Source organism: Podarcis erhardii (assembly GCF_964252035.2).
Source record: "Podarcis erhardii genome assembly, chromosome: 6".
NCBI lineage: Eukaryota > Metazoa > Chordata > Lepidosauria > Squamata > Lacertidae > Podarcis > Podarcis erhardii.
Genome location: NC_138510.1, coordinates 24325941 through 24347130, shown reverse-complemented (window position 1 = coordinate 24347130; position 21190 = coordinate 24325941). Strand labels below are relative to the sequence as shown.

At 44.6% G+C, this 21190-nt stretch overlaps 1 protein-coding gene and 1 long non-coding RNA gene across 3 annotated transcripts in view; one reads left to right on the top strand and one right to left on the bottom strand.

The window, feature by feature from the left end:
* Positions 1–21190, bottom strand: part of LOC309345233 — a 350883-nt gene that overhangs the window by 276279 nt on the left and 53414 nt on the right. The window lies entirely within an intron of this gene.
* Positions 1–21190, top strand: part of PLCG1 (phospholipase C gamma 1) — a 91661-nt gene that overhangs the window by 56897 nt on the left and 13574 nt on the right. For both annotated transcript variants that reach the window (XM_081867515.1, XM_081867514.1), the window contains exons 9-23: positions 3586–3687; positions 5182–5300; positions 6339–6424; positions 7556–7676; positions 9367–9535; positions 10350–10472; positions 11325–11426; positions 12607–12794; positions 13938–14138; positions 15560–15679; positions 16411–16591; positions 18021–18098; positions 18733–18836; positions 19739–19835; positions 21015–21087. In XM_081867515.1, the coding sequence (XP_081723641.1) occupies positions 3586–3687; positions 5182–5300; positions 6339–6424; positions 7556–7676; positions 9367–9535; positions 10350–10472; positions 11325–11426; positions 12607–12794; positions 13938–14138; positions 15560–15679; positions 16411–16591; positions 18021–18098; positions 18733–18836; positions 19739–19835; positions 21015–21087 (1864 nt within the window). The remainder of the gene's footprint in view (positions 1–3585; positions 3688–5181; positions 5301–6338; positions 6425–7555; positions 7677–9366; positions 9536–10349; positions 10473–11324; positions 11427–12606; positions 12795–13937; positions 14139–15559; positions 15680–16410; positions 16592–18020; positions 18099–18732; positions 18837–19738; positions 19836–21014; positions 21088–21190) is intronic.

Sequence of the window (21190 nt, the reverse complement as noted above, 5' to 3'; positions counted from 1 at the left end):
TCTAGAGAGAAAATAAATCCTGATAACACTTTACTGGGCAAAAGTGAACAAAAACAGTGTACCGTATTTTTCGCCCTATAGGACGCACTTTTTCCCCTCAAAAAATGAAGGGGAAATGTGTGTGCGTCCTATGGGGCGAATGCAGGCTTTCGCTGAAGCCTGGAGAGCGAGAGGAGTCGGTGCGCACTGACCCCTCACGCTCTCCAGGCTTCGCGGACCTCTCCGCAAGCAGCAGAGCGCTCCCGCTGCTTGCGGAGAGGTGCCTGCATGCCGAAGCCTGAGGGCGCTGAGCTCAGCGCGTCCAGGCTTCACGGACCTCTCCGCAAGCGGCGGGAGCGCACCCGCTGCTTGTGGAGAGGTGCCTGCATGCGGAAGCCTGGGCACACTGAGATCAGCGCGTCCAGGCTTTGCGGACCTCTCCGCAAGCAGCGGGAGCTAGCTCTGGGCTCCCACGGCTTGCAGAGAGCTGCCTGTTTGGGGACTGGGGTCGGGGGAAGCTTGGGCCTCCCCCGCCCCAGCCACGCGCCTGGGGGAAAAATAATTTTTCCCCCTTTATTTCCCCCCCAAAAAACTAGGTGTGCCTTATGGGACGGTGCGTCCTATAGGGCGAAAAATACGGTATATAATTTGCGGCAAAAATAACAGAGAGGCATTACATGAGTCCTTGTCCATAGCAGGGAAACACTGAGCCCAACATGCAGAGGAAAAGGTCCCTCAGGAGCACACAGCCAATCAGAGCATATGTTGCCTCGGTGTTGATCCTGCCACTATGCCTGGTTGCTAAGCAGGCCTCCCTTCCCCCTCTTGGCTAGTAGACTTTAACACTAACAGAAATAACTCTTAAGTTACAAACTGAATTAACCCTCCTGTTGCACTTCTACCATGCTGCTAACCTTCATTATTGTGGTCCTGAGGAAAGGGGGATGAGGGATTAAGGCAGGATTCAGGATGTGGTTGGGGAGCTGGGCAGACCAGATGAGACCAGGCGCCAATGAGACTAGATGCTTTAGGCTGCCTTAGAACTATAGTGGATTTTCCATGACATCCAATTTCTCTTCCTCTGAGGAGGCCCCCCTCCCATGGTCCTAATCCTGACAGCTGGTTAGTAGGAATGCAGCATGAATCTGCTGAGTTGGTGGGTTTTTTTTAAAAAAAAAAAACCCTCTGTGCTGCTGTGTCTCATTTTTATGTTTTAATAGTCTGCATTTCTAATTGTTTTATAGACTTTTCTCTTTGTCATAAGCCACTTCAAACAGAAGGGAAGTGGGATGCAAATATTTCTGATAACTGTACGGCTGGAGAACAGTCTGACGTCACATGATGTAGAACACTTTGGATGCGAACGAGGGCTGCTAGGATGGCAGAGAGGCTGCCTGAGAATCATGGTCAGGCCACTCTGAGCTCTCGGAAGAGATTGGGAGAATAGAAGGATGGGTGTAGAAATGCAATATGGCTATCGCCATTATTATTTATTGCAATAACCCTGGTTCACAATGGTACAATGCAATTTGGCAAACGACGTTACTGGAAAAACTGACACAAAAATCAAAAGTAGTAAGAGGCCCAAAGAAACACAACAATTTTTATTCTGCCTGGTGTGACTTTATTGATTGCACAAACAATGAGGCATACGGTAGAACAGTACCCACACAGTATGGCATGTGTGAAGTAAATATTTCATTTCCCCTCCCCCCTCCCACAAATTCTAATTGTTACTGATACAAAATATATTCAGAAATGTCTTTCTGAGTGTTTATGGTTGTTTTAATTTTATGTAATTATTGTGTGCCATTTGCTCTAACGTAAACAAAGATATATATCTCAATGCAACCATGTTAAACAGTTCAAAGAAAATGGAGATGAATAAAAACTATGTTAGGGGGAAAAACACCGGTTCAAATTTAAATAGACCAGGTAAACTGGAAAAACACTCTGAGCTGTTTCATGTTGCATGTGGCTGCCAGCTTGCAGTGGTCCCGGGAGTGCATTAAGATATTCACTAACTAGCACAATTTCTGTTTCATCCTGCTGATATTGTAGAATGAGGATGATATGCCACTGGAGAAGTAAACAAAAAGAAAACAGCCCGTTTTCTGAGCACATAATGAAGGAGAGGGAGCCATAAAGTCAAAGAGCAAAATAAACCATGTCTCTCCTTGCTCTTTCCTTCATTACTCTGATGGGAGTTGGGGATATTATCTGGCACAGGGCATAATCCAAGCTCTGGGCTTTGGAACAGCAGCAGAACCACTGCCATGTCTGAAGCCCTGTTACTCTTTCCTTGGCCCCAAACACCCCATTTCAGGGGTTCACAAGTCTACCTGACTTTTAGGGCCTCTTGAATGTGTGATTTGTTGTCCACATGAAGCTAATTTCTGTGCATCACTGATTCTCAGAAAGGTTGTTAATTTTCCTGCAAGTACACTTAGTGGGCAGCTGATGTGTCCCAGGGCCTCAAACTCGATTACGCTCAGGGTGAATTAGACTTTCCTGCCCCACTTTGTACCTGGTGGTGTGCACAGATTGTTTTTGGGATGCACACAAGGGGAACCAAATGGCCGTAATGATGATACGGAAAGGGCACTGTTCTCTGACAGTGAACCCCTGCTATGTTGTTTGGGTTTGATTTGCATTTTCTCTTGCCATTTCTCTTTCTTTATAATTTTGTTTTTCCCTGCATGGAGATCATTTTCATCTAGCAAAAATGACGTGCTTAAAGTTGTGGTTGTCCAGAAAGCCACACTCGCTTGGATGTTGGCATGTTTCAGTGATGCTTTGAGCAGAGATGGGTGAAATCTTGTGCTGCATAATGGTTAAGAGCTCTGAGGTCCCTGGTTGAAATTCTGGCTTGGCCACAAACTCACCATTCCACATACTCCCCAAGAAGATCAGGGCAGCTTCCTCTGTGGTTTGCCATTTTCTCTTTGTAGCTACCTTGCTAGAAGGACCCTGACCGTTAGGTCCAGTCATGGCCGACTCTGGGGTTGCGGCACTCATCTCGCTTTATTGGCTGAGGGAGCCGGCGTACAGCTTCCGGGTCATGTGGCCAGCATGACTAAGCTGCTTCTGGCGAACCAGAGCAGCACATGGAAACACTGTTTACCTTCCCACCAGAGCGGTACCTATTTATCTACTTGCACTTTGATGTGCTTTCAAACTGCTAGGTTGGCAGGAGCAGGGACCGAGCAACGGGAGCTCACCTCGTTGCGGGGATTCAAACCACCGACCTTTTGATCGACAGGTCCTAGGCTCTGTGGTTTAACCCACTGCTCCACCCACATCCCAGCTACCTTGCTAGATGTAGGCTAAGCTGAGAAATAGCTCCTTCTCCAGGCTTCATGGTTGTGCAGGGATTTGAGCTTAGGCAATTCCAATTCAAGCCCAACACAATCACCCTTCCTTCGCTCTTCATCTGCAATTCAGGGGTGATAATACTGACCCACCTTACAGAGCTATTTTAAGGATTTCTGAAGCAATAGATGTGACACACGTCAAGCACCTTAGGATTGAACTGAATGCTTGGGTATGCTGGAAGAATCTGGCTTCTGAAAGTTTCCTTGTCTTCCTCCTTCCTTGTGTTTACAGGAACTTTGGGCTACTAACCTCCTCTTTGTCCAGGACTTCATGTTCAACTTTCTGAAGGACCCATTGAGGGAAATTGAAGAGCCTTATTTTTCCCTGGATGAGGTAAGACTCCCAAGAATCTACTGATGTGGGTGGCTGCAACGGGGCTGGTGTGTGTGTGTGTGTGTGAAGTGAGAAGGAACATTGCACAAGCCCCTTTTACAGTTCCTGTAGGATGCTTTACAATTCCCTGTTCTCTGATAGGCTGCCTGCCGGCCACGCTGGAACCAATGAACACTTGGCCTCCCTCCTTCCTCTTGCCCTTGCCATTTCTCTGCTGCTCCTGGGGGGGGGATCACTGGTACCTCAGTCCTGGCTGCTGTGTCTCCCTGTGTTACTGCACATGTGGACAGGTTATAGTCTTCAGGAAGAAGGAGGCCCGGAGGTAGCTATCCTGACTGTTGCTCACTGTAGTGAGTTAACACTACAATGCGGCATAGTGCAACACTTTCTCGCCTCCCCCCCTCCTTCATTCTGTCTCTCTTTTTCTCCTTATCTATCTTCTGATATACATCCTTCTCTCCTGCCAAACCTCCTTACCCACCACCCTCGGTCCCACATTTAGGCTTAAGAGGGATAACTCCCACTGATGCAGTGGCGTAGCGTGGGTTGTCAGCACCCGGGGCAAGGCAAGTAATTTGCGCCCCCTAACCCATGGATTTGCGCCCCCTAACCCTAACCCCCAGATGTTGCGCCCGGTGCGGCCGGCCCCCCCTGCACCCCCCACGCTACGCCACTTCACTGATGTCCCACCCCATTTTGACAACCCAAATTTCTCTGCAAGGAGCAAGGCCAAGTGGGGGAATGCTGTGGGCCAAGTTCAAAAACCTTTTGGGCCATATCTGGTCCCCAGTTAAGAGCTTCCCTATCCCTGCCTTATATGATCGATTCCCCAAGAGGTCCGGAGGGGGGCAAATGAGAATGGGTCTCCTCTGCAGTGGCTCCCCGTCTGTGGAATGCTCTTAACTGGGAAGTTCACCTGGTGCCTTCATTATATAACTTTAGGTGCCAGGCAAAAATGTTCCTTTTTAACTAGGCCTTTGATTGACCTGATCAACATCCCATACCCTTTTAAAACGTGGCTCCTTTTTGGGGGGGGTATTATTGCGTTATTGTTTTTATTTTTATTTTATATATTGTGATCTTTTTATGTGATCTGCCCTGAGACCTTTGGGTATAGGGCAGTTTATAAATTCAAATAATAATAATAATAATAATAATAATAATAATACCTCAGTTTTCAAATGCGCCTCAAAAGTCAAACAGTGCAAGACTCTGAAGCCTAGCTGTCAGCTATTGAGTTTCAGTTTTTGAACATTTCGGAAGTCTAACAGTCTTCCGGAATGGATTATGTTCAAAAACCAAGGTACCACTGTAGTTTTGTTATGGTTTTAATTCTTGTTTTGTGCTGCTGCCCTTTGGATCCTATGGGATGAAGTGGTGGCACATAAATGCTGTAAAGGAATAAACACAATTTTAAAAGCTTATTTAAAAACTGCCCTTGTTTTAGTGTTTTATGTGGGTTTTCCCCTCCCTTGTTTTTCCCCCTCTGGGCAGTTCCTTACCTTCCTGTTTTCCAAAGAGAACAGTATATGGAACTCGGAGCTTGACGTTGTACGTCCTGAGGACATGAACAATCCCCTCTCCCACTACTGGATTTCTTCCTCACATAACACGTAAGAAGATAAAGGATGTTCCCTGTTTTGTTCTACTTTTGAGAACCTGATTTGCATGATGGGTTTGGCCTGGTTCTCCCCCCGCTTTCATACCTGTCTCCCATTTGTACCAGCAAGTCAGTATGTTAGCCAACAGCAGTTAAGGGATCTCAGGATGACACAAGACCTGAAATGAATCCATCTACTTAAATGATTTCCATATTTTTGCTAAAAGAAGTAATTAGAGTGGGACATTTTTGGATTGATGCTGTGGCACTGGGGATGAGTGAGGTGTCTAATACCCTTATCCTGTAATCCCAGTTCAGGTTGCCTCTGCAACTGGAAATTTCCGGTAGTTGCTCAGGTTAGAGCAGGTTATACCTTGTGCAGTTAATGGCAGCTTCATGTGTGTGATCTGGGTTGGGGCCACACCCTCCAGCACTATGACTTCTGTACCGATTCCTCTCCTGCCCCTCAACAGCAGCTACTTCCCACAGCAATGTTATATGCATTTTGTAATCTTTGTCATCTCAGAGCTTCCTGAACCTGTGTTGGAGATGCCTGAGCTATTGGCACTTGCATTGCTTGTTTGTGGAAAACTGGAGGGAGGAGGAACAAAGTGTGAATCTGGCTCTGAAATCCTCTAGTTTGGATCGTTTGCATAGACCTCTGTAGCTTCACCAGCATTTTGCAAAGTCCGTTGAATTCTTTTTGCTAAAAGAATTTTAGGAATTCTTTGCCTTGGTGCTGTGGCACTGAAGCAGGTGAGGTGGAATTATACTCAGCCCTCTTCACTAATTTCATTTTGTGCATTGCTGGGAGAAGGAAAATGTCAGCACATCAACCAACCCTTCTTGCCTGGGACACCATGAACCTAACGCCTATCCTGATGCAAACTGAGTTGTACAGTGTACAACCCCCCACCAAACCCTGCTCTTAAATTCTCTGTTGCATTTGAGTCACTGATGTGTATGTGGTGTTGTTTTTAACATCGCTGTGTTCATAGGACCTTCACTGTTGGTCATGTAAGCAGTTTTCCTGCCTTCTTCTCATGGATAGGTACCTGACAGGAGACCAGTTCTCAAGTGAGTCTTCGCTGGAAGCTTATGCTCGATGCCTGCGCATGGGATGCCGCTGTATTGAGCGTGAGTGCTGGCCTCTTCCCCATTGATGTCTCCAAGGCTGTTTTCTTCAGCCAACTAGAAGTGATTTCGCCTTGGAGCAGGGCTTCAGCTCAGTGGTAGAACACATGCTTTCGCACACTGAGGTTTGCAGCTTCTGTCTCCCCTTGAGGAGAACTGGCAGCAGGTGATGTGAAAGACTCCTGCTTAGAGTCCTGGAGTGCTTCTGCCTGTCAGAGTAGCCAGCCCTGGGCTAGATGAACAAATAGTCTGACCTGCTATCAGAGCCATCTTTAGCATATGCGCCACTGAGGTGCAAAGATCTGCCCAGCACCCCCAAATTTAGTTTAGCCCCCAAATTAACTTTTATTATGCTTATGTCAGACAATTGCCGGAAAAAAAATAAACATTATTTTTTTTAATGATTTCTCTAAACGAATTTGAACTGTAAGTGATGAGATTAAAATGTGCCGTTGTGAATGATGCTGGTGCGGCGTGTCTTTGGTAAATGAGCGCACAAAGCTGAAAGTCCTTTAGTGAAACAGTAGGTATACATTTCGGTAATACCTAGGTATATTAGTATTTTGTTTTTCTAGCTTGATCAAAATTATTTTTTATTTCATAACAGGTAGCTAGTTAAGAGCTTAGGCGGCTTTAGCGGTGGGCACCTGGTACCCCCAGGTGCCCCGCACCCCTTGCACCCCTGGGTAAAGACGGCCCTGTCAGCTATAAGGCAGCTTCCTGTGTTCCACATGCTGCTACACAGGCCCAGCCCAAAGTTCTCTGCATCAGGAACTTTTCAAGGAAGCCAGGACACTTAATTACAAGAGTTTCCTGTAGCTTGTGCTCTGGTGCCAATAGCATCACCAGTGCGCTGTATGCTACGTATATTCACAAAACTGCTTTGACCTGCCTTCCCTTCCACACATCACTTCCACATATGTTGACATCAAGAAGGAAAAGGAAATGATATTGTTCACTAGAATGTGTGTTCTGCCAGGTTGCTGGCTGCCAGAGTGCTCATGATGCCTGCCTCTAGATTCCTTGCTCACTAGAGATTTCCTGCATAGCTATGCCTTGCCGCCTTGTAATGATAACACTCTTTGCTTGTATTTCTTGAGTAAGATGCCTTTTCTTAATTATTCCCCTTTTTAGTTGACTGCTGGGATGGCCCCGATGGAATGCCAGTGATTTATCACGGGCACACGTTAACTACCAAAATAAAGTTTTCCGATGTCCTAGCCACCATCAAGGAACATGCTTTTGTGACCTCTGAGTAAGTAAAGTGGGGATTGTGGCATTCTGTCCTCCAGGAACTTGCAGCTCATGTACTTGGATTCCAGGGCCTCTGACATGCAAACCCTAAATTGCTTGTGGCAGCTTGTCTGGGTGCAGTACTAGAATTTATATATGTGAACCGCTCTCACAGTATTTCTGTCTGCAATGATGCATTGGCATTGTCGTCGGTAAAAACACCCCCACCCTAAATATTGTCTTCCTTCTGTAACAAATATTAAAACTGGGCTATAAACAACTCACGATTCAGTGTGCATTTGGCTCATACTTTTATTTATTTCATAAAATGTATTTACTGCTTGATTGTATGAAACCTCAAAGTGGATTATGAAAGAATAAAACAGGAGAATCAAGAAAAATCTACAACCCTACCTTAAAGCGTGCAGAAGTTTTAAATCCTAAAACCGTTCAAAATTACCTCAACTTTCTAGGCATCTGGGAAGGCATGTTTAAGCAAGAATGTTTTTAGCTGATGTTGAATAAGCAGGGAGTTCCAAAGTCCAGGTGTTGCTGCACTAAATGATCAAGTTCTTACAGATGTGCACCAGGTATTACATGCACCTGTAGGAGTGCCAGTTCCCCGATGGAAGCATTTGAGTGGGCATATGGGGCAAGGTGATCTCAAAGGTAAACTGGTCTCAAGTTGTTAAGGGATTTGTATACTAATAAAGGTAAAGGTAAAGGTACCCCTGCCTGTATGGGCCAGTCGTGTCCAACTCTAGGGTTGTGCGCCCATCTCACTTAAGAGGCCGGAGGCCAGCACTGTCCGGAGACACTTCTGGGTCACGTGGCCAGCGTGATGAAGCTGCTCTGGCGAGCCAGCACCAGTGCAGCACACAGAAACGCCGTTTACCTTCCCGCTATAAAGTGGTACCTATTTATCTACTTGCACTTAGGGGTGCTTTCGAACTGCTAGGTGGGCAGGAGCTGGGACCGAAAGACGGGAGCTCACCCCGCCGTGGGGATTCGAACCGCTGACCATACGATCGGCAAGTCCTAGGCACTGAGGTTTTACCCACAGCGCTACCCATGTCCCTGTATACTAATAAAAGCACCTTAAACTATATCTAGTTGGTTATCGACAACCAATGGAGGTCTCTGAGCACAGGTCTTGCATATCAACAAAGCATCACTCTGGGACAAAAATGTTTTGTTTTGTTTTTTTAATGGAATAAGAAAAAAACTGGCATACATGCTGATTTAAGCTACATAATTAATTTTATTTTGCATAAATCATCATGCATTTTTTAATAAAGTTATATAATGTGTCCCTTTTCTCATCTTTGGTAGGGTGTAGGACCTATGCAAGGCAGTGAAACTTCATCTCCAGCTACTGGAAGTTTTAATCTGCAATTCACTTGACATGAAATGTGGATCCAGACATTTCAGCAGGCTCTGCTAGTGCCCTTTCAAGCATATTTTTTTTAAGAAAAACTTGAACTTTTAAAAACCTTAAGCTGAGATTTTGAAGAAGCTGAATACTCTGGCCGTTACATTCTGTGTTTTCTCTATGCTCCCACAGAGTCACTTGTATATACACAGCCTTGATCATACTGAGAGATGGGTGCCTCCTGAATTACCATAGAATAATAGTCTCTAGCAGCTAGACTATCCAGTCCACATTATTCTGGCTTAATGACCATCACTTGCTGTTTTTGTTTGGCTTTCAGCTTCCCTGTTATTCTGTCCATTGAGGATCACTGCAGCATCGCCCAGCAGAGGAATATGGCTCAGAACTTTAAGAAGATCTTTGGAGACATGCTGCTAACCAAACCAGTAGATATCTCTGCTGATGGACTTCCATCTCCAAACCAGCTGAAGAGGAAGATTCTCATAAAGGCAAGTCTTTTCCATGGCCTTTGCTGCTGAGATAACTACTAGAACTCAAAATGGGGAGTGGGGCATATGGTTTCTTGGCATTACAGCTTCAAACACACTACTTTACTGCAAGTTGCCTAAGGCTAGTTGGCTTGTAAAATCTAACAACAATTCATCTGCCTGGCTAAGGATACTGTTAACTACAAGATGCATCTTGCAAAAAAACAACAACAAAAAACCCCTGTTTTTGCAAAAAACAACAACCCTGTTTTTGTGACCCACTGAATTCCTATATATGTGCCAACCAATATAGCATCCTTGCTGTTTAAGTTATTGCAGTTTAACTGGATATGTAATGTATATCATTCTTTTTTCTGGTACTGGGAATTTAGACAAATAATATAGAATCACAATTATTGCATTGTGAAGGCAAATAAACGGCCTATGAAATGAGATGAAGATTAGATTTCTTTAGTGAGCTAGGAACAAATCTAATATTTATCTTGTGCCTTAGGGTGTTTATGAGAGCTCAGGGGAAAGCTCTCATTAGATACTGAATGTTCCCTATAGGTCCACAGTTGTAGATCTACAGAATTCTCTCCCTTACTGCCAACACTGGGAAGTTCGCTACTATAATGACTTCACCTTAGTAATATTCTCAAAGTTGAACTTCAGGCAGGATTTAGCTAGGAAATCTTCAGGGTCATTACCTTAGTGTGCAAACTCTGTTGTGCCCCATAATTAGTTGTGGGTGCCCTAGAGATATCCAAAAGGCAGGTCTTGTTCTCTTGGGTTCATTTTTTAGAGAAGCTGAGGTGTATACCTCTCATTGCAGCACAAGAAACTGGCTGAGGGCAGTGCTTATGAAGAAGTGCCATCCACAGCTGTGTATTCAGAGAATGATATTAGCAACTCAATAAAGAATGGAATCCTCTACCTCGAAGACCCCATCAATCATGTGAGCTTCTTGTTGCTGTTGCTTCTGACTCAACTGCTTCACTACTAAGTTGCCTAGACTTGGTTGGTCTGTATGATCAAAACAGCAATTAAGCTGACTGAGAAGGGATGCTGTAACCCCTCTTTCGACCATAGTTGTATTGTGATCCAATTAATGCACACAAAAACTTTCTCTTTTCACTTCTACTGACACTCTGGTTACACCTAGACTTCTCACTTGCTACAGCCAGTGATTGCTAGCATCCTAGACCTGACCATAATGACACCTTAGAATGATTAAAACGAATGCATGGTAATGGAACGATGAATGAAAGCTCAACATGTAAATACATTTGGGTACTGCCACATGCTATGTCTCCACCCTATAACGAATAAACAAGCCAACTGGAGCAGGGCTGCCAGGGGCCTTGTGGGGGGGGGCAGCATGTGGCTAAAAGTGGTGTCTTGGGTCTGGCCAACATGAACATTTATTTAAATGATCACATGGGCCTTTGCAGGGCAGTGACTGTAAGTAAAATATGTTGTAATACAAAGCAAAGCCAAATCCCTCTGTATAATATATTCATAGGACTCCATTTTACAAATGGAAGCATTTGACACTAAAAAAAGAGAGAAGAGTTTAGGCAGGTGCTGCTTATCTTTATTTATTTATTTTTTTTACTTTGTATGGCACTTACAAAGCAGACAGGTCCTTGTCCAAAGGCTGCCTCAACATGTTGGTTGATGTTAGTCTCAGGATAAGCCCCCCCCCTTCACTTCTGGTCTTCCCGCAATCCTTTCCTAAACCCAATAGACTTGATGTCTTGAGGGTAATATTCTAGGATGAACATCTTTTCTACATGTGTGTTTGCAGGATTGGAACCCGCATTACTTTGTCCTGACTAGTAGCAAAATCTATTACTCTGGAGAGAGAAGCAGTGATTTGGGAAATGAGGATGAGGAGGAGCAAAAGGAGGTACGTGAAACAACTTGCCACAATTTTTCTTCTGAGCTGCTGAAGATCTTCAGGCTTCTCAGCCATTCAGGTCTGGAAGGAGTGACTCTTCCTACATTAGAAGGTGCTTGTATGGGTGCGAAATATGGAGCAGTGGCAGCTGGAGGTGGGCACCACTGTGCACTTAGCATCCCACCAGCCATATTACTGTGCTTACCTGGAGAGTTGAGGTGGTGGAAAGGTCAGTGTGGTGCAGGTATAGGAGCATGCATTGAACTGATCTACCTGCTGCCTCATCACCCTACTTTCCAGTAGCTGGCTGCCTCAGAAGTATATACTACCACTGTACCTTGAGCAGCATAGATAAATATTCATTAAATACAGTCATGATTTTTTTAAAAAAACACCTATGAACATTATGGGCATTTGCAGTATTTTTTGTATTGTGATAAAGGACGCAAGATGCCCTATTGGTGTGAAACTTAAAGAACAAACCAAATAAGACTGAAAGTGGGTTTCCCTTATTATACCAATTACCCTCGATCCAGTTATTGATGACAGTGTGCTATGGCGATTCGCTTTTGGAAGGGCTAAAAGCATGCCAGACCAATCATGTCTTCTTTCCCCTCTGTTAATTAGCAGTGGCCCCTTTAACACTGAACTCCTCATCATATTAGAAAAGCCCATCTTAATGCAGTGAAAAAAATGGTGAACAGGAAGGCCACTATAAAAAAAGGAAAAACAGCAAATTAAATCCCAAAATAAACATGCATTGACTTCCCACCAAAAATAAATATAAACAAAGGGCCCCACTGAATATCCCCTGTGAAGCTGTGATTATATGGCACCCTGCAGCTGCCTGCACATTGACATGAGTGCATTGTTTTCGCAAATAATTGGTTATAGCCTATTGTTAGATGTAGAGGTTGCATGCCCCAACCCCTTGGTCTCTCTCGAGTTTGCTTGTCCATTTATGCTGTATGCCATTTATGCTATAATAGCACATTGAGGAGTATTTCTGACGCTCCTAAGAACACTGGTCTCCTCCTGCGCTGAATCTAGATTCCTGAAATCTGGAAGGAGATTTACTGGGAAGAGGAAGTTGAATTCCAAGACAATGTAATATGGCTCTGCTTTCATGCAGAGCTGGCCCTGTCCACAGGAAACTAAGCTGGTGAGCCTTCTTTGGTTTCCACACTAGGTGAGCAACAGCACTGAACTCCACTCCACCGAAAAGTGGTTCCATGGCAAGCTGGGAGCTGGGCGTGATGGGCGCCACATAGCAGAAAGGTTGTTGACAGAGTACTGCATAGAGACGGGAGCCCCTGACGGTTCTTTCTTGGTGCGAGAGAGTGAGACCTTTGTTGGCGATTACACCCTTTCTTTCTGGTAAGAAACTCTTGGGCATGGTATCCACCCTTCAGGTATCTCTGTAACTAGATGTGTAACTGAAAGACACAGGTTAATGGATATGAGGCATTGCACAATATCTCTTTCTCTCTCCCTCTAGCCAGAAGATTCATGGAATTTGCCTGTTAGGCAAATACTTGGATGATACATAATTCATTCAATTTATGTAGGACTTGGGAAAAGATGGCTAATGGCAGATTGAGAAGCAGTGTGTGTGTGTGTACTACTATTTAGCTTACCTTTGCTGTTGAATTGTATGCAGTGTTTACATTATTGGACCTCGCATCTGTGAGAACAATGGTAGCTTGCCCAAGGCCACACATTGAGATGCATTGCTGTGAGAAGGGATGTGAACCTGTCTTTCACATCCAAAGCCAGCATGCCGAGTCCATTGCATTTTTGAAGTTTGTCACTAGATTGAACAGGAAGCTTTTCTGTGTGAAGGAACCCTGCTGTTTGATTACTGGAATAGTTGCATACCACATCTTGGATTTCTAAGGCTTTAGCAGTAGTTGTGAAGGTGTTTTGAGGTTTTAATGTTGAGGGGTAGAAACTTGTTCCTGTTAATACACACACATTAATGCCAACATTTTAACAGCACAATTCTAACCATATATTCTAACCACAATTCAATGGGGCTTACTCCAAGATAAGTAGCATTAGGACTGAAGTTTAAGTCAGGCTTTTTTGAAGTCCACACACTACTGGATACCTGGTCTTAGCTTTTTGTGTAATTTGAAATTTCCCCAAGCAGCCTTTGCTTCATCCTTTTCGTCAACTGAGTGCTGCTGTTTCTCCCCTTTCTTGCTTACCACCTGTTTTAAGGCACAACCATGCAAAGAGCTGGTTGGATACTCTCAAGGTCTACCAACCTATCTATTCTACCCTACTGAATAAGCAACTTTCACTCTTCGCATGACACTCATGTTTTCAGGCAGTGTGACCGCTATTGTTTTGGGGGAAATGTAACTAAAATAATATTTCTTTATTTTAAAAAACAAATTTTAGGCTGTCATTCTAAGTGCATTTACTAAGAACTAGACCACAATGAGTAGACTGGGGCTTATTTTGTGTAAACACACATGGGATTTCACTGCTGACCTTTGTTTTTCTTGCATGCAGGCGCAATGGGAAAGTGCAACACTGCCGGATCCATTCCCGGCAGGATGCTGGCAGCCCCAAATTCTTCCTCACCGATAACCTGGTGTTCAACAGTCTTTATGACCTCATCACTCATTATCAGCAGGTGCCGCTCAGATGCAATGAATTTGAGATGAGGCTGACTGAACCTGTGCCACAGACCAATGCTCATGAGAGCAAGGAGTAAGCCAACGCGTTTTGGGCCTTTTGCTTATGTCAGAATTCCAAAAGAATTGTTGCCTATGAAGCGTTAGGGCTGAGATCACTCAAGAATATTGTAGCCTGAATTTAGCACCTTGAAGTGATGATTTTGGATATAGCTCACACTTAATTGGAGTGGTTTTATTTTGGTTAGTTCTTTCGTCCTACTGCAGGGTTGGGGACCTGTGGCCCTATGGCTGTCCCTTGACATCAGTTCCCATCATCTCTGACTATTGGCATGATGGTTGGGGCTGATGGGAGTTATAGTTCCAAAATATCTGAAAAGCCAGCGCTTCCCCATCCTTGCCCTACTAACCTACTTTGCTTCAGAAGAGGAACTACAATGTTGTTGTTGTTTAGTCGTTTAGTCGTGTCTGACTCTTTGTGACCCCATGGACCAGAGCACGCCAGGCACTCCTGTCTTCCACATAGTTTTATGCTATTTAACCTGCTATCTCTCTCTTCTTTTTAGCTGTTATTCCTTATTATGTGATTGTCTTCTATTGAATTTTCATCCTGTTATGTGGGCCCTTGGAACATTTCAGTGGAAAGGCAGGACAGACACACAACTGGTGCTTTCAGGCCATTCTCCACAACTTGGTTAACATAAAAGACAAATTGCCCAGAAGTTTCCAAAGAGTCTAATCTGAATGGTATTCTAGAATGCTCAAACCATTCTCTTACATTTAACTCATCTGCACTGTTTATGTAAAGCTGCAAAGCTTTCTTCCCTGCTGACACACATTTAATTTTAATAAAAAATCTACCTCTGAACTATTATGGATCCCCAGTTTAGAGATGCAGAGAAATGAAATGGAGCTGAACAGAGTTCAGGAGGAAGCCAAAGGACCACATTTTCCTTTTGTTCCTTTTGTTCCAGTTTGCTTTAATAGCTAGGAGAATTAACATTCTTGAGATTTTTGCCTGCAATATCCCATTGTGCCACAAAATCCCTAAGCATAAAACCTGCCTACATCCATTTGGAGCTTAACCATGGTTATCCTGACTGGTGTGTGCAGATCAGCTTGGAGCCTTAGTTAGCATTCACCATGGTTGGGACGTGTGCAGAGGTCACCTTTAAGCATGGCTTTGCCACAGGGAAGGATTGGATTTGTATGTAAGAGAAGGACCCACAGACCATATGTGGTCTGTTTCTGACCTCTTAACAGTGGAAACATTGCTTCTGCACTGGCCCCTAGTGAAAACAAAGACTTGGCTTGTGATGCTGCATTAGCTGGTTTCCTGCTTCCGCAACGAAACCACAATGGCTCTAAATCTCCAAAGGAAACAATACAGCCAAGTGGTATTCTTCTGTGAAACAGAATTCATCCTGGGGTCCAGACATTTATCAGGTACTGCTGTGCTACATTCACTTACATTGCAATATTTTCACCCCCCCCCAGATGGTATCACGCTAATCTCACCCGACCTCTGGCAGAGCGCATGCTGATGCGGGTGCCACGGGATGGGGCCTTTCTGGTGCGCAAGAGGAGCGAGCCAAACTCCTACGCAATCTCCTTTCGGTGAGTAGTTTGTCTCCCAGGTACCATGGACTGCCTTTAATAATAATAATAATAATAATAATAATAATAATAATAATAATAAATTTATTATTTATACCCCAGCCACTCTGGGTGGCTCCCAACAAAATATTAAAATACAGTAATCCATCAAACATTAAAAGCTTCCCTAAACAGGACTGCCTTCATATGTCTTCTGAAAGTCTGGTAGTTCTTGTTCTCTTTGACATCTGGTGGGAGGGCGTTACACAGGGCGGGCACTACTACCGAGAAAGCCCTCTGCCTGGTTCCCTGTAACTTAGCTTCTCGCAGTGAGGGAACCGCCAGAAAGCCCTTGGCGCTGGACCTCTGTCTGGGCAGAACGATGGAGGTGGAGACGCTCCTTCAGGTATACAGGACCGAGGCAGTTTAGGGCTTTAAAGGTCAGCACCAACACTTTGAATTGTGCTCGGAAATGTACTGGGAGCCAATGTAGGTCATTCAAGACTGGTGTTATATGGTCTCGGCAGCCGCTCCCAGTCACTAGTGTAGCTGCCGCATTCTGGTTTAGTTGTAGTTTCCGGGTCACCTTCAAAGGAAGCCTTATATATGTGTTGTCGTGGCTGTGAAATGTAGGGAAGGAAAGTAAATCCCCCCTCCCCAATCATCATGCAACAAACACTCTCTTCAGCCGTTGTTAAGTGCTTGTTTGGGAAATGACTGATCACTTGTTCTGCTGCTGTTTTGATCCCCAGGGCAGAAGGGAAGATAAAGCACTGCCGAGTCCAGCAGGATGGCCAGACCGTCATTTTGGGTAACTCGGAATTCGAGAGCCTGGTGGATTTAATCAGCTACTATGAGAAGCACCCGCTGTATCGCAAGATGAAGCTGAGGTATCCGATTAACGAGGAAATGTTGGAGAAGATCGGGACGGCGGTGAGTATGGTGTTAGAAATGGAATCCAGTGCGTTCTTCCTGGGACTCTGGTCGCAACTGCTCTTGTTTTTCTAGAATATGGCTCTATGGGATGGGGAATCTCCAAATCCCAGTCTTTGCTTGCCAGGGGATCTAATTTAGCCTGCAAAGTCATTCTTCAAAATCACTCTCACTTGTCCATCACCTGATATCACTGGGTTATGTCAGCTGATGGGCAGGGTTTTTCTTTCAATCCTACTGGGTGTTGCTTTTACAGCATTTTCCGAGCCCCACCCCTCTGTCAAAGTTGGCTTGTAGTGTGGTGGTGAGACCTGACCTGACCAAAAAGGTTCCCTATCCCTTCTCTAAGGAAATGGAATAGTTGGATCTCTGGTACTGCCTAGCTAGAAGACCGACCTACATTTGTCAACCAGCCTATTGGTATCTACAATATTCTCTCTTCAGTGAGATGTCCACTTCTTGAGCAAGGATGGAGAACCTCTGTCCCATGGGTCAGACTTGGCCCTCTAGTGGTGTAAATTTGACCTGTGAGGCCATTTCCCCCAAACCACCCCCACTAACATCACACTGTACGTCATATGAGATGTCAGGTGCAGGACAAGTATTGGCATGGCTTCAAAGGAACAACTGAGAGCTTAAGGTATGCTGTTACCACCCAGCTGATGGAAGGAGGAAGTAGTTTTCCTTTTGCAAACAGCCCTGCACTGCTCCTTGGACCTTTGGCTTTTGGGTGTTTAAAGAGCAGTGTGAGGCTGCTTGCAAAAGGGCTTTCTAACAGCCCTGTTCTTTGAAATTCTGAAAACTGGAGTTTCAAAGTGCAGTGCTAGTCTGTTAAAAAGCTTTTTGTAAACAACCCCACACTGATCTTCTTAAATCTCTAGTTTTTGGAGGTTCAAGGAGCAGCACATGGCTGTTTGAAAGCCCTTTTGGAAACAGCTCTGTGCTGCGCCTTGAAATCCCAACAACTGGGGCTTCAAAGTACAGTCGTACCTCGGGTTAAGTACTTAATTCGTTCCGGAGGTCTGCACTTAACCTGAAACTGTTCTTAACCTGAAGCACCACTTTAGCTAATGGTTCTTAACCTGAAGCACTATTTCTGGGTTAGTGGAGTCTGTAACCTGAAGCGTATGTAACCCGAGATACCGCTGTACAGCTTTGCCTGATGTCACTGTAGCACCTGGTGATTGACAGATAAACAGCCTCACCTGCCTACCAAATTTGTCCCACCAAGGGTTGGGGAGATAAGAATCTAGCAAGTTGGCTAGAAAAAGTTGCTTACCCTACTCTATAGCGTGGGGGACGACGACGGCAGCCTGTTTCCAAGCTGTGGAATCGCCTTATAAGTGAGTGGCTTTAGCCACCTCTTCTAACTCCTGTGATCCATGCCTGAACATAAAGATAGACTCATCCTCTTTCCTTTGCTCACCAGGAACCAGATTACGGTTCACTCTACGAAGGTCAGAATCCAGGATTTTATGTGGAGGCCAATCCTATGCCAACCTTCAAGGTATTTTCCTTGTACCTCGAGATATGACTGGGATGAGATCAGCTGATAAATTGCTTGTGTGGCCAATATGTTTTCACTACCAGGGCAAGTAGCAGCTTTTGAGGAGGTGGCTTCCGTTGGGGAAATTATGCAGAGGGGAAGGGTTAATATTGCCCTCCAGCACCGTGGTGGTCCCTGTGGATCAGTCCTTGCCTTGGCTGCATTTGCATATCTCCATCATAAATCATAATCTTTAGTCTGGAGAATGCTCTTAACAAACCATTAGCACATTGGGACCTTTATGTAAATGCCTACCCTCCCTGCAAACATTAGTACACTAAATTTTAAACCCCAGGCACTAGCATATTCATGAAGTTATTTGCATATAGAAACTTCTGACTTTCACATACAATTGGAAAGAGAACTGAACTCTAGTAATGGGAGTCTGAAAGGTAGGCAAATTCCTGGCCAACCATTAGTTTTTCCTATTGATTGCGCTGTATATTTCCCCCCACGGTGGTCTTGCACGTCACAAAGACTTAGAGGCAGGTATTGATACCTGATTGTAAGTGGATTCCTGCAGAATTGCTTGGTAATGAGTGGTATGTGACTTCTGCCGGGATCACCTAACCTCATTATTTTGTATGTGTTTCAGTGTGCTGTCAAAGCCTTGTTTGACTATAAGGCTCAACGGGAGGACGAGCTCACCTTCACCAAAAATGCCATCATCCAGAATGTGGAAAAGCAAGAAGGAGGCTGGTGAGTTTCCTTTAATCGCCAGATGATTGGTCCTTTTAAAATGATCTCCCAGAGATCACATCTCCAAGTAGCAACAGGGTGTTTGCTGACTTTCCCATTCCTGGTCATGCCTTTTGAAAAGAACTTCCCCCTTTTATATGTTTTAAACAAGCAAAATGCGAAGCTGAACACCCGCCTCACTTTTAGAGCCAAACGATTTGGTTCCCAGACTGTGGGAACCTAGGTTGCTCCTGAACAGCTGAAAAGCAGCTAGAGTTGGTAGAGTTGATTTGAAAGGGAGACTTAACCCTTCCCCCATCCACCACTTTCCCCTTACAACTCCTTCCGACAACTTCTCCACCCCTCTCTTTTCCATCTTGTATTATAAACTCGCCATGCTGCTTTGCAGCTGTTTGGGAATGACTAGGACAGGCATCCCCAGACTCGGCCCTCCAGCTGTTTTGGGACTACAGTTCCCATCATCCCTGACCACTGGTCCTGTTACCTAGGGATTATGGGAGTTGTAGTCCCAAAACAGCTGGAGGGCCGAGTTTGGGGATGCCTGGACTAGGGTTTCCAGATACAGGGTCTGCTACTGAACTTCAGCATCAGCCCTTAGTCAAGATCACTTCGGCACAGGGAAGTGTTTCTGCTAGTGGTACAATGGGGCATGAATTTGGTAACTTATTTCCATTCCTTGGAATCAAGGCAAAATTAACAAGAGAGTATCCTCGTTTGCCCTCCTGCGCACTCCACTACTGGCAGGTCTATAGCTTAGTGCACAGCTAGCTAGCTCTGTTGGTCTGCTTAATGCCACACATTTACGTTCTAATCAATGCATTTCGATCACCTTGGTACAAAATAACACTAGTTTTGCATCAAACGTGTATGACTTTGAACATGCATCTTTTCATTTCTTCCAGGTGGAGAGGAGATTGTGGTGGTAAGAAGCAGCTGTGGTTTCCATCTAACTACGTAGAAGAAATAGCTAGTCCAACAGGCTTGGAGCCTGAGAGGGAGGTGAGCATTCAGTTTGGAGAAAGATGGAAAGAGAGCTGCAGAGTCTTTTCAGCTTCAGATTCTGGGGAAAGCTCAGCTTGAGATTTGGTCTCGAAATAAGGCCTTCTACATACCCAAAGGGCCACCTTCTTCCATGTGAGCCTGCCTGCTCAATAAGATCTTCCAGATGGGCTGTCCTATGCATCGCACAAACACCTAGTTTACATTCAGCTGGGATGTGGGAGAGGACCTTTGCTGTTGTTGTGGCAAATTCTCTGGGTCTCTCTGCCCAGTGAGACTTAGAATCACAGCGTTGGAAGGGATCCCCAACCTCTTCTTACAAAACTCCATGAAAGGAGAGTCCATTGCCGACAGCCTTCTGTTGCTGCCTGAATACATTTGCTTTCCGGCAGACATTTTGTAGGCATCAAATCTCCCTGGTATATTAGTTTCAATTTGGCCTTCTGCAATCTAGTTGTTCTTCATGTGTTTTAGACTACAACTCCCGTAAGTCTCAGCCAGTGTGATCAATAGTCAGGTTATGTTGAGAGTTGTAGTCCAAAATTTAATTCATTCATTTTAAAGTGCTTTATTTGAGGGGTTTTTGTTTGTTTTACAATCGGTATATAAATGTTACGAAATAAAATAAGTCTTGTTACCTGCCACAATGATGAAAACAATAACTAATAATACATGGTTGCAAGCTTCTGCAATTCAAAGATGTGTGTGGATAAGAGAAAGATTGTGTTAGTTCTCCTTCCTGGTTCTGTTCACAGTTAACACCTCTATGCCAGGACTGTGTGATGAAATCACACAGGCAGGTATCTCAGAAGAAAGCTCTGCTGTAATAAAATTCTTTCCCTTCAAATGTGGCAAATCTAAATATTATCCAGAATTAATTTTATTACTCTTTAGCATTTATTCAGTGTCAGATGGTTCTTTCCCAAAGGACTGAGTATCTCTAATTTGCTATCCACAAATAATATTGGACGTTGGAGGCTGCCAAGCAGGGTAGTCAGCTGGCAATGGAGGGGGAGGCCAAGGGAAGGATAGGCATTTTAAATATTTTTAGAATACTTTGCTATTTTAAAACAGAATGCATTTATGTGGGTGAGTGCTATTGCCTTCCCTGAGGTTCTCATGATAGGGTAGACTCTAAAATGTGAAGAAATGTAGTAATAGCTATGGACTTGCTTCCAGCAACAGATAGATGAGAACAGTCCATTGGGAGACCTACTTGGAGGAGTTCTAGACGTACCAGCCTGTCAGATTGGTAAGTGGATGCTTTGTGTGGTGGGCGGGAGAGGCAAGAAGCGATAACCGATGCTGATTTTCGGCTGCAACTATTTCCTTAGAACCCACCTTTCCCTGATAAT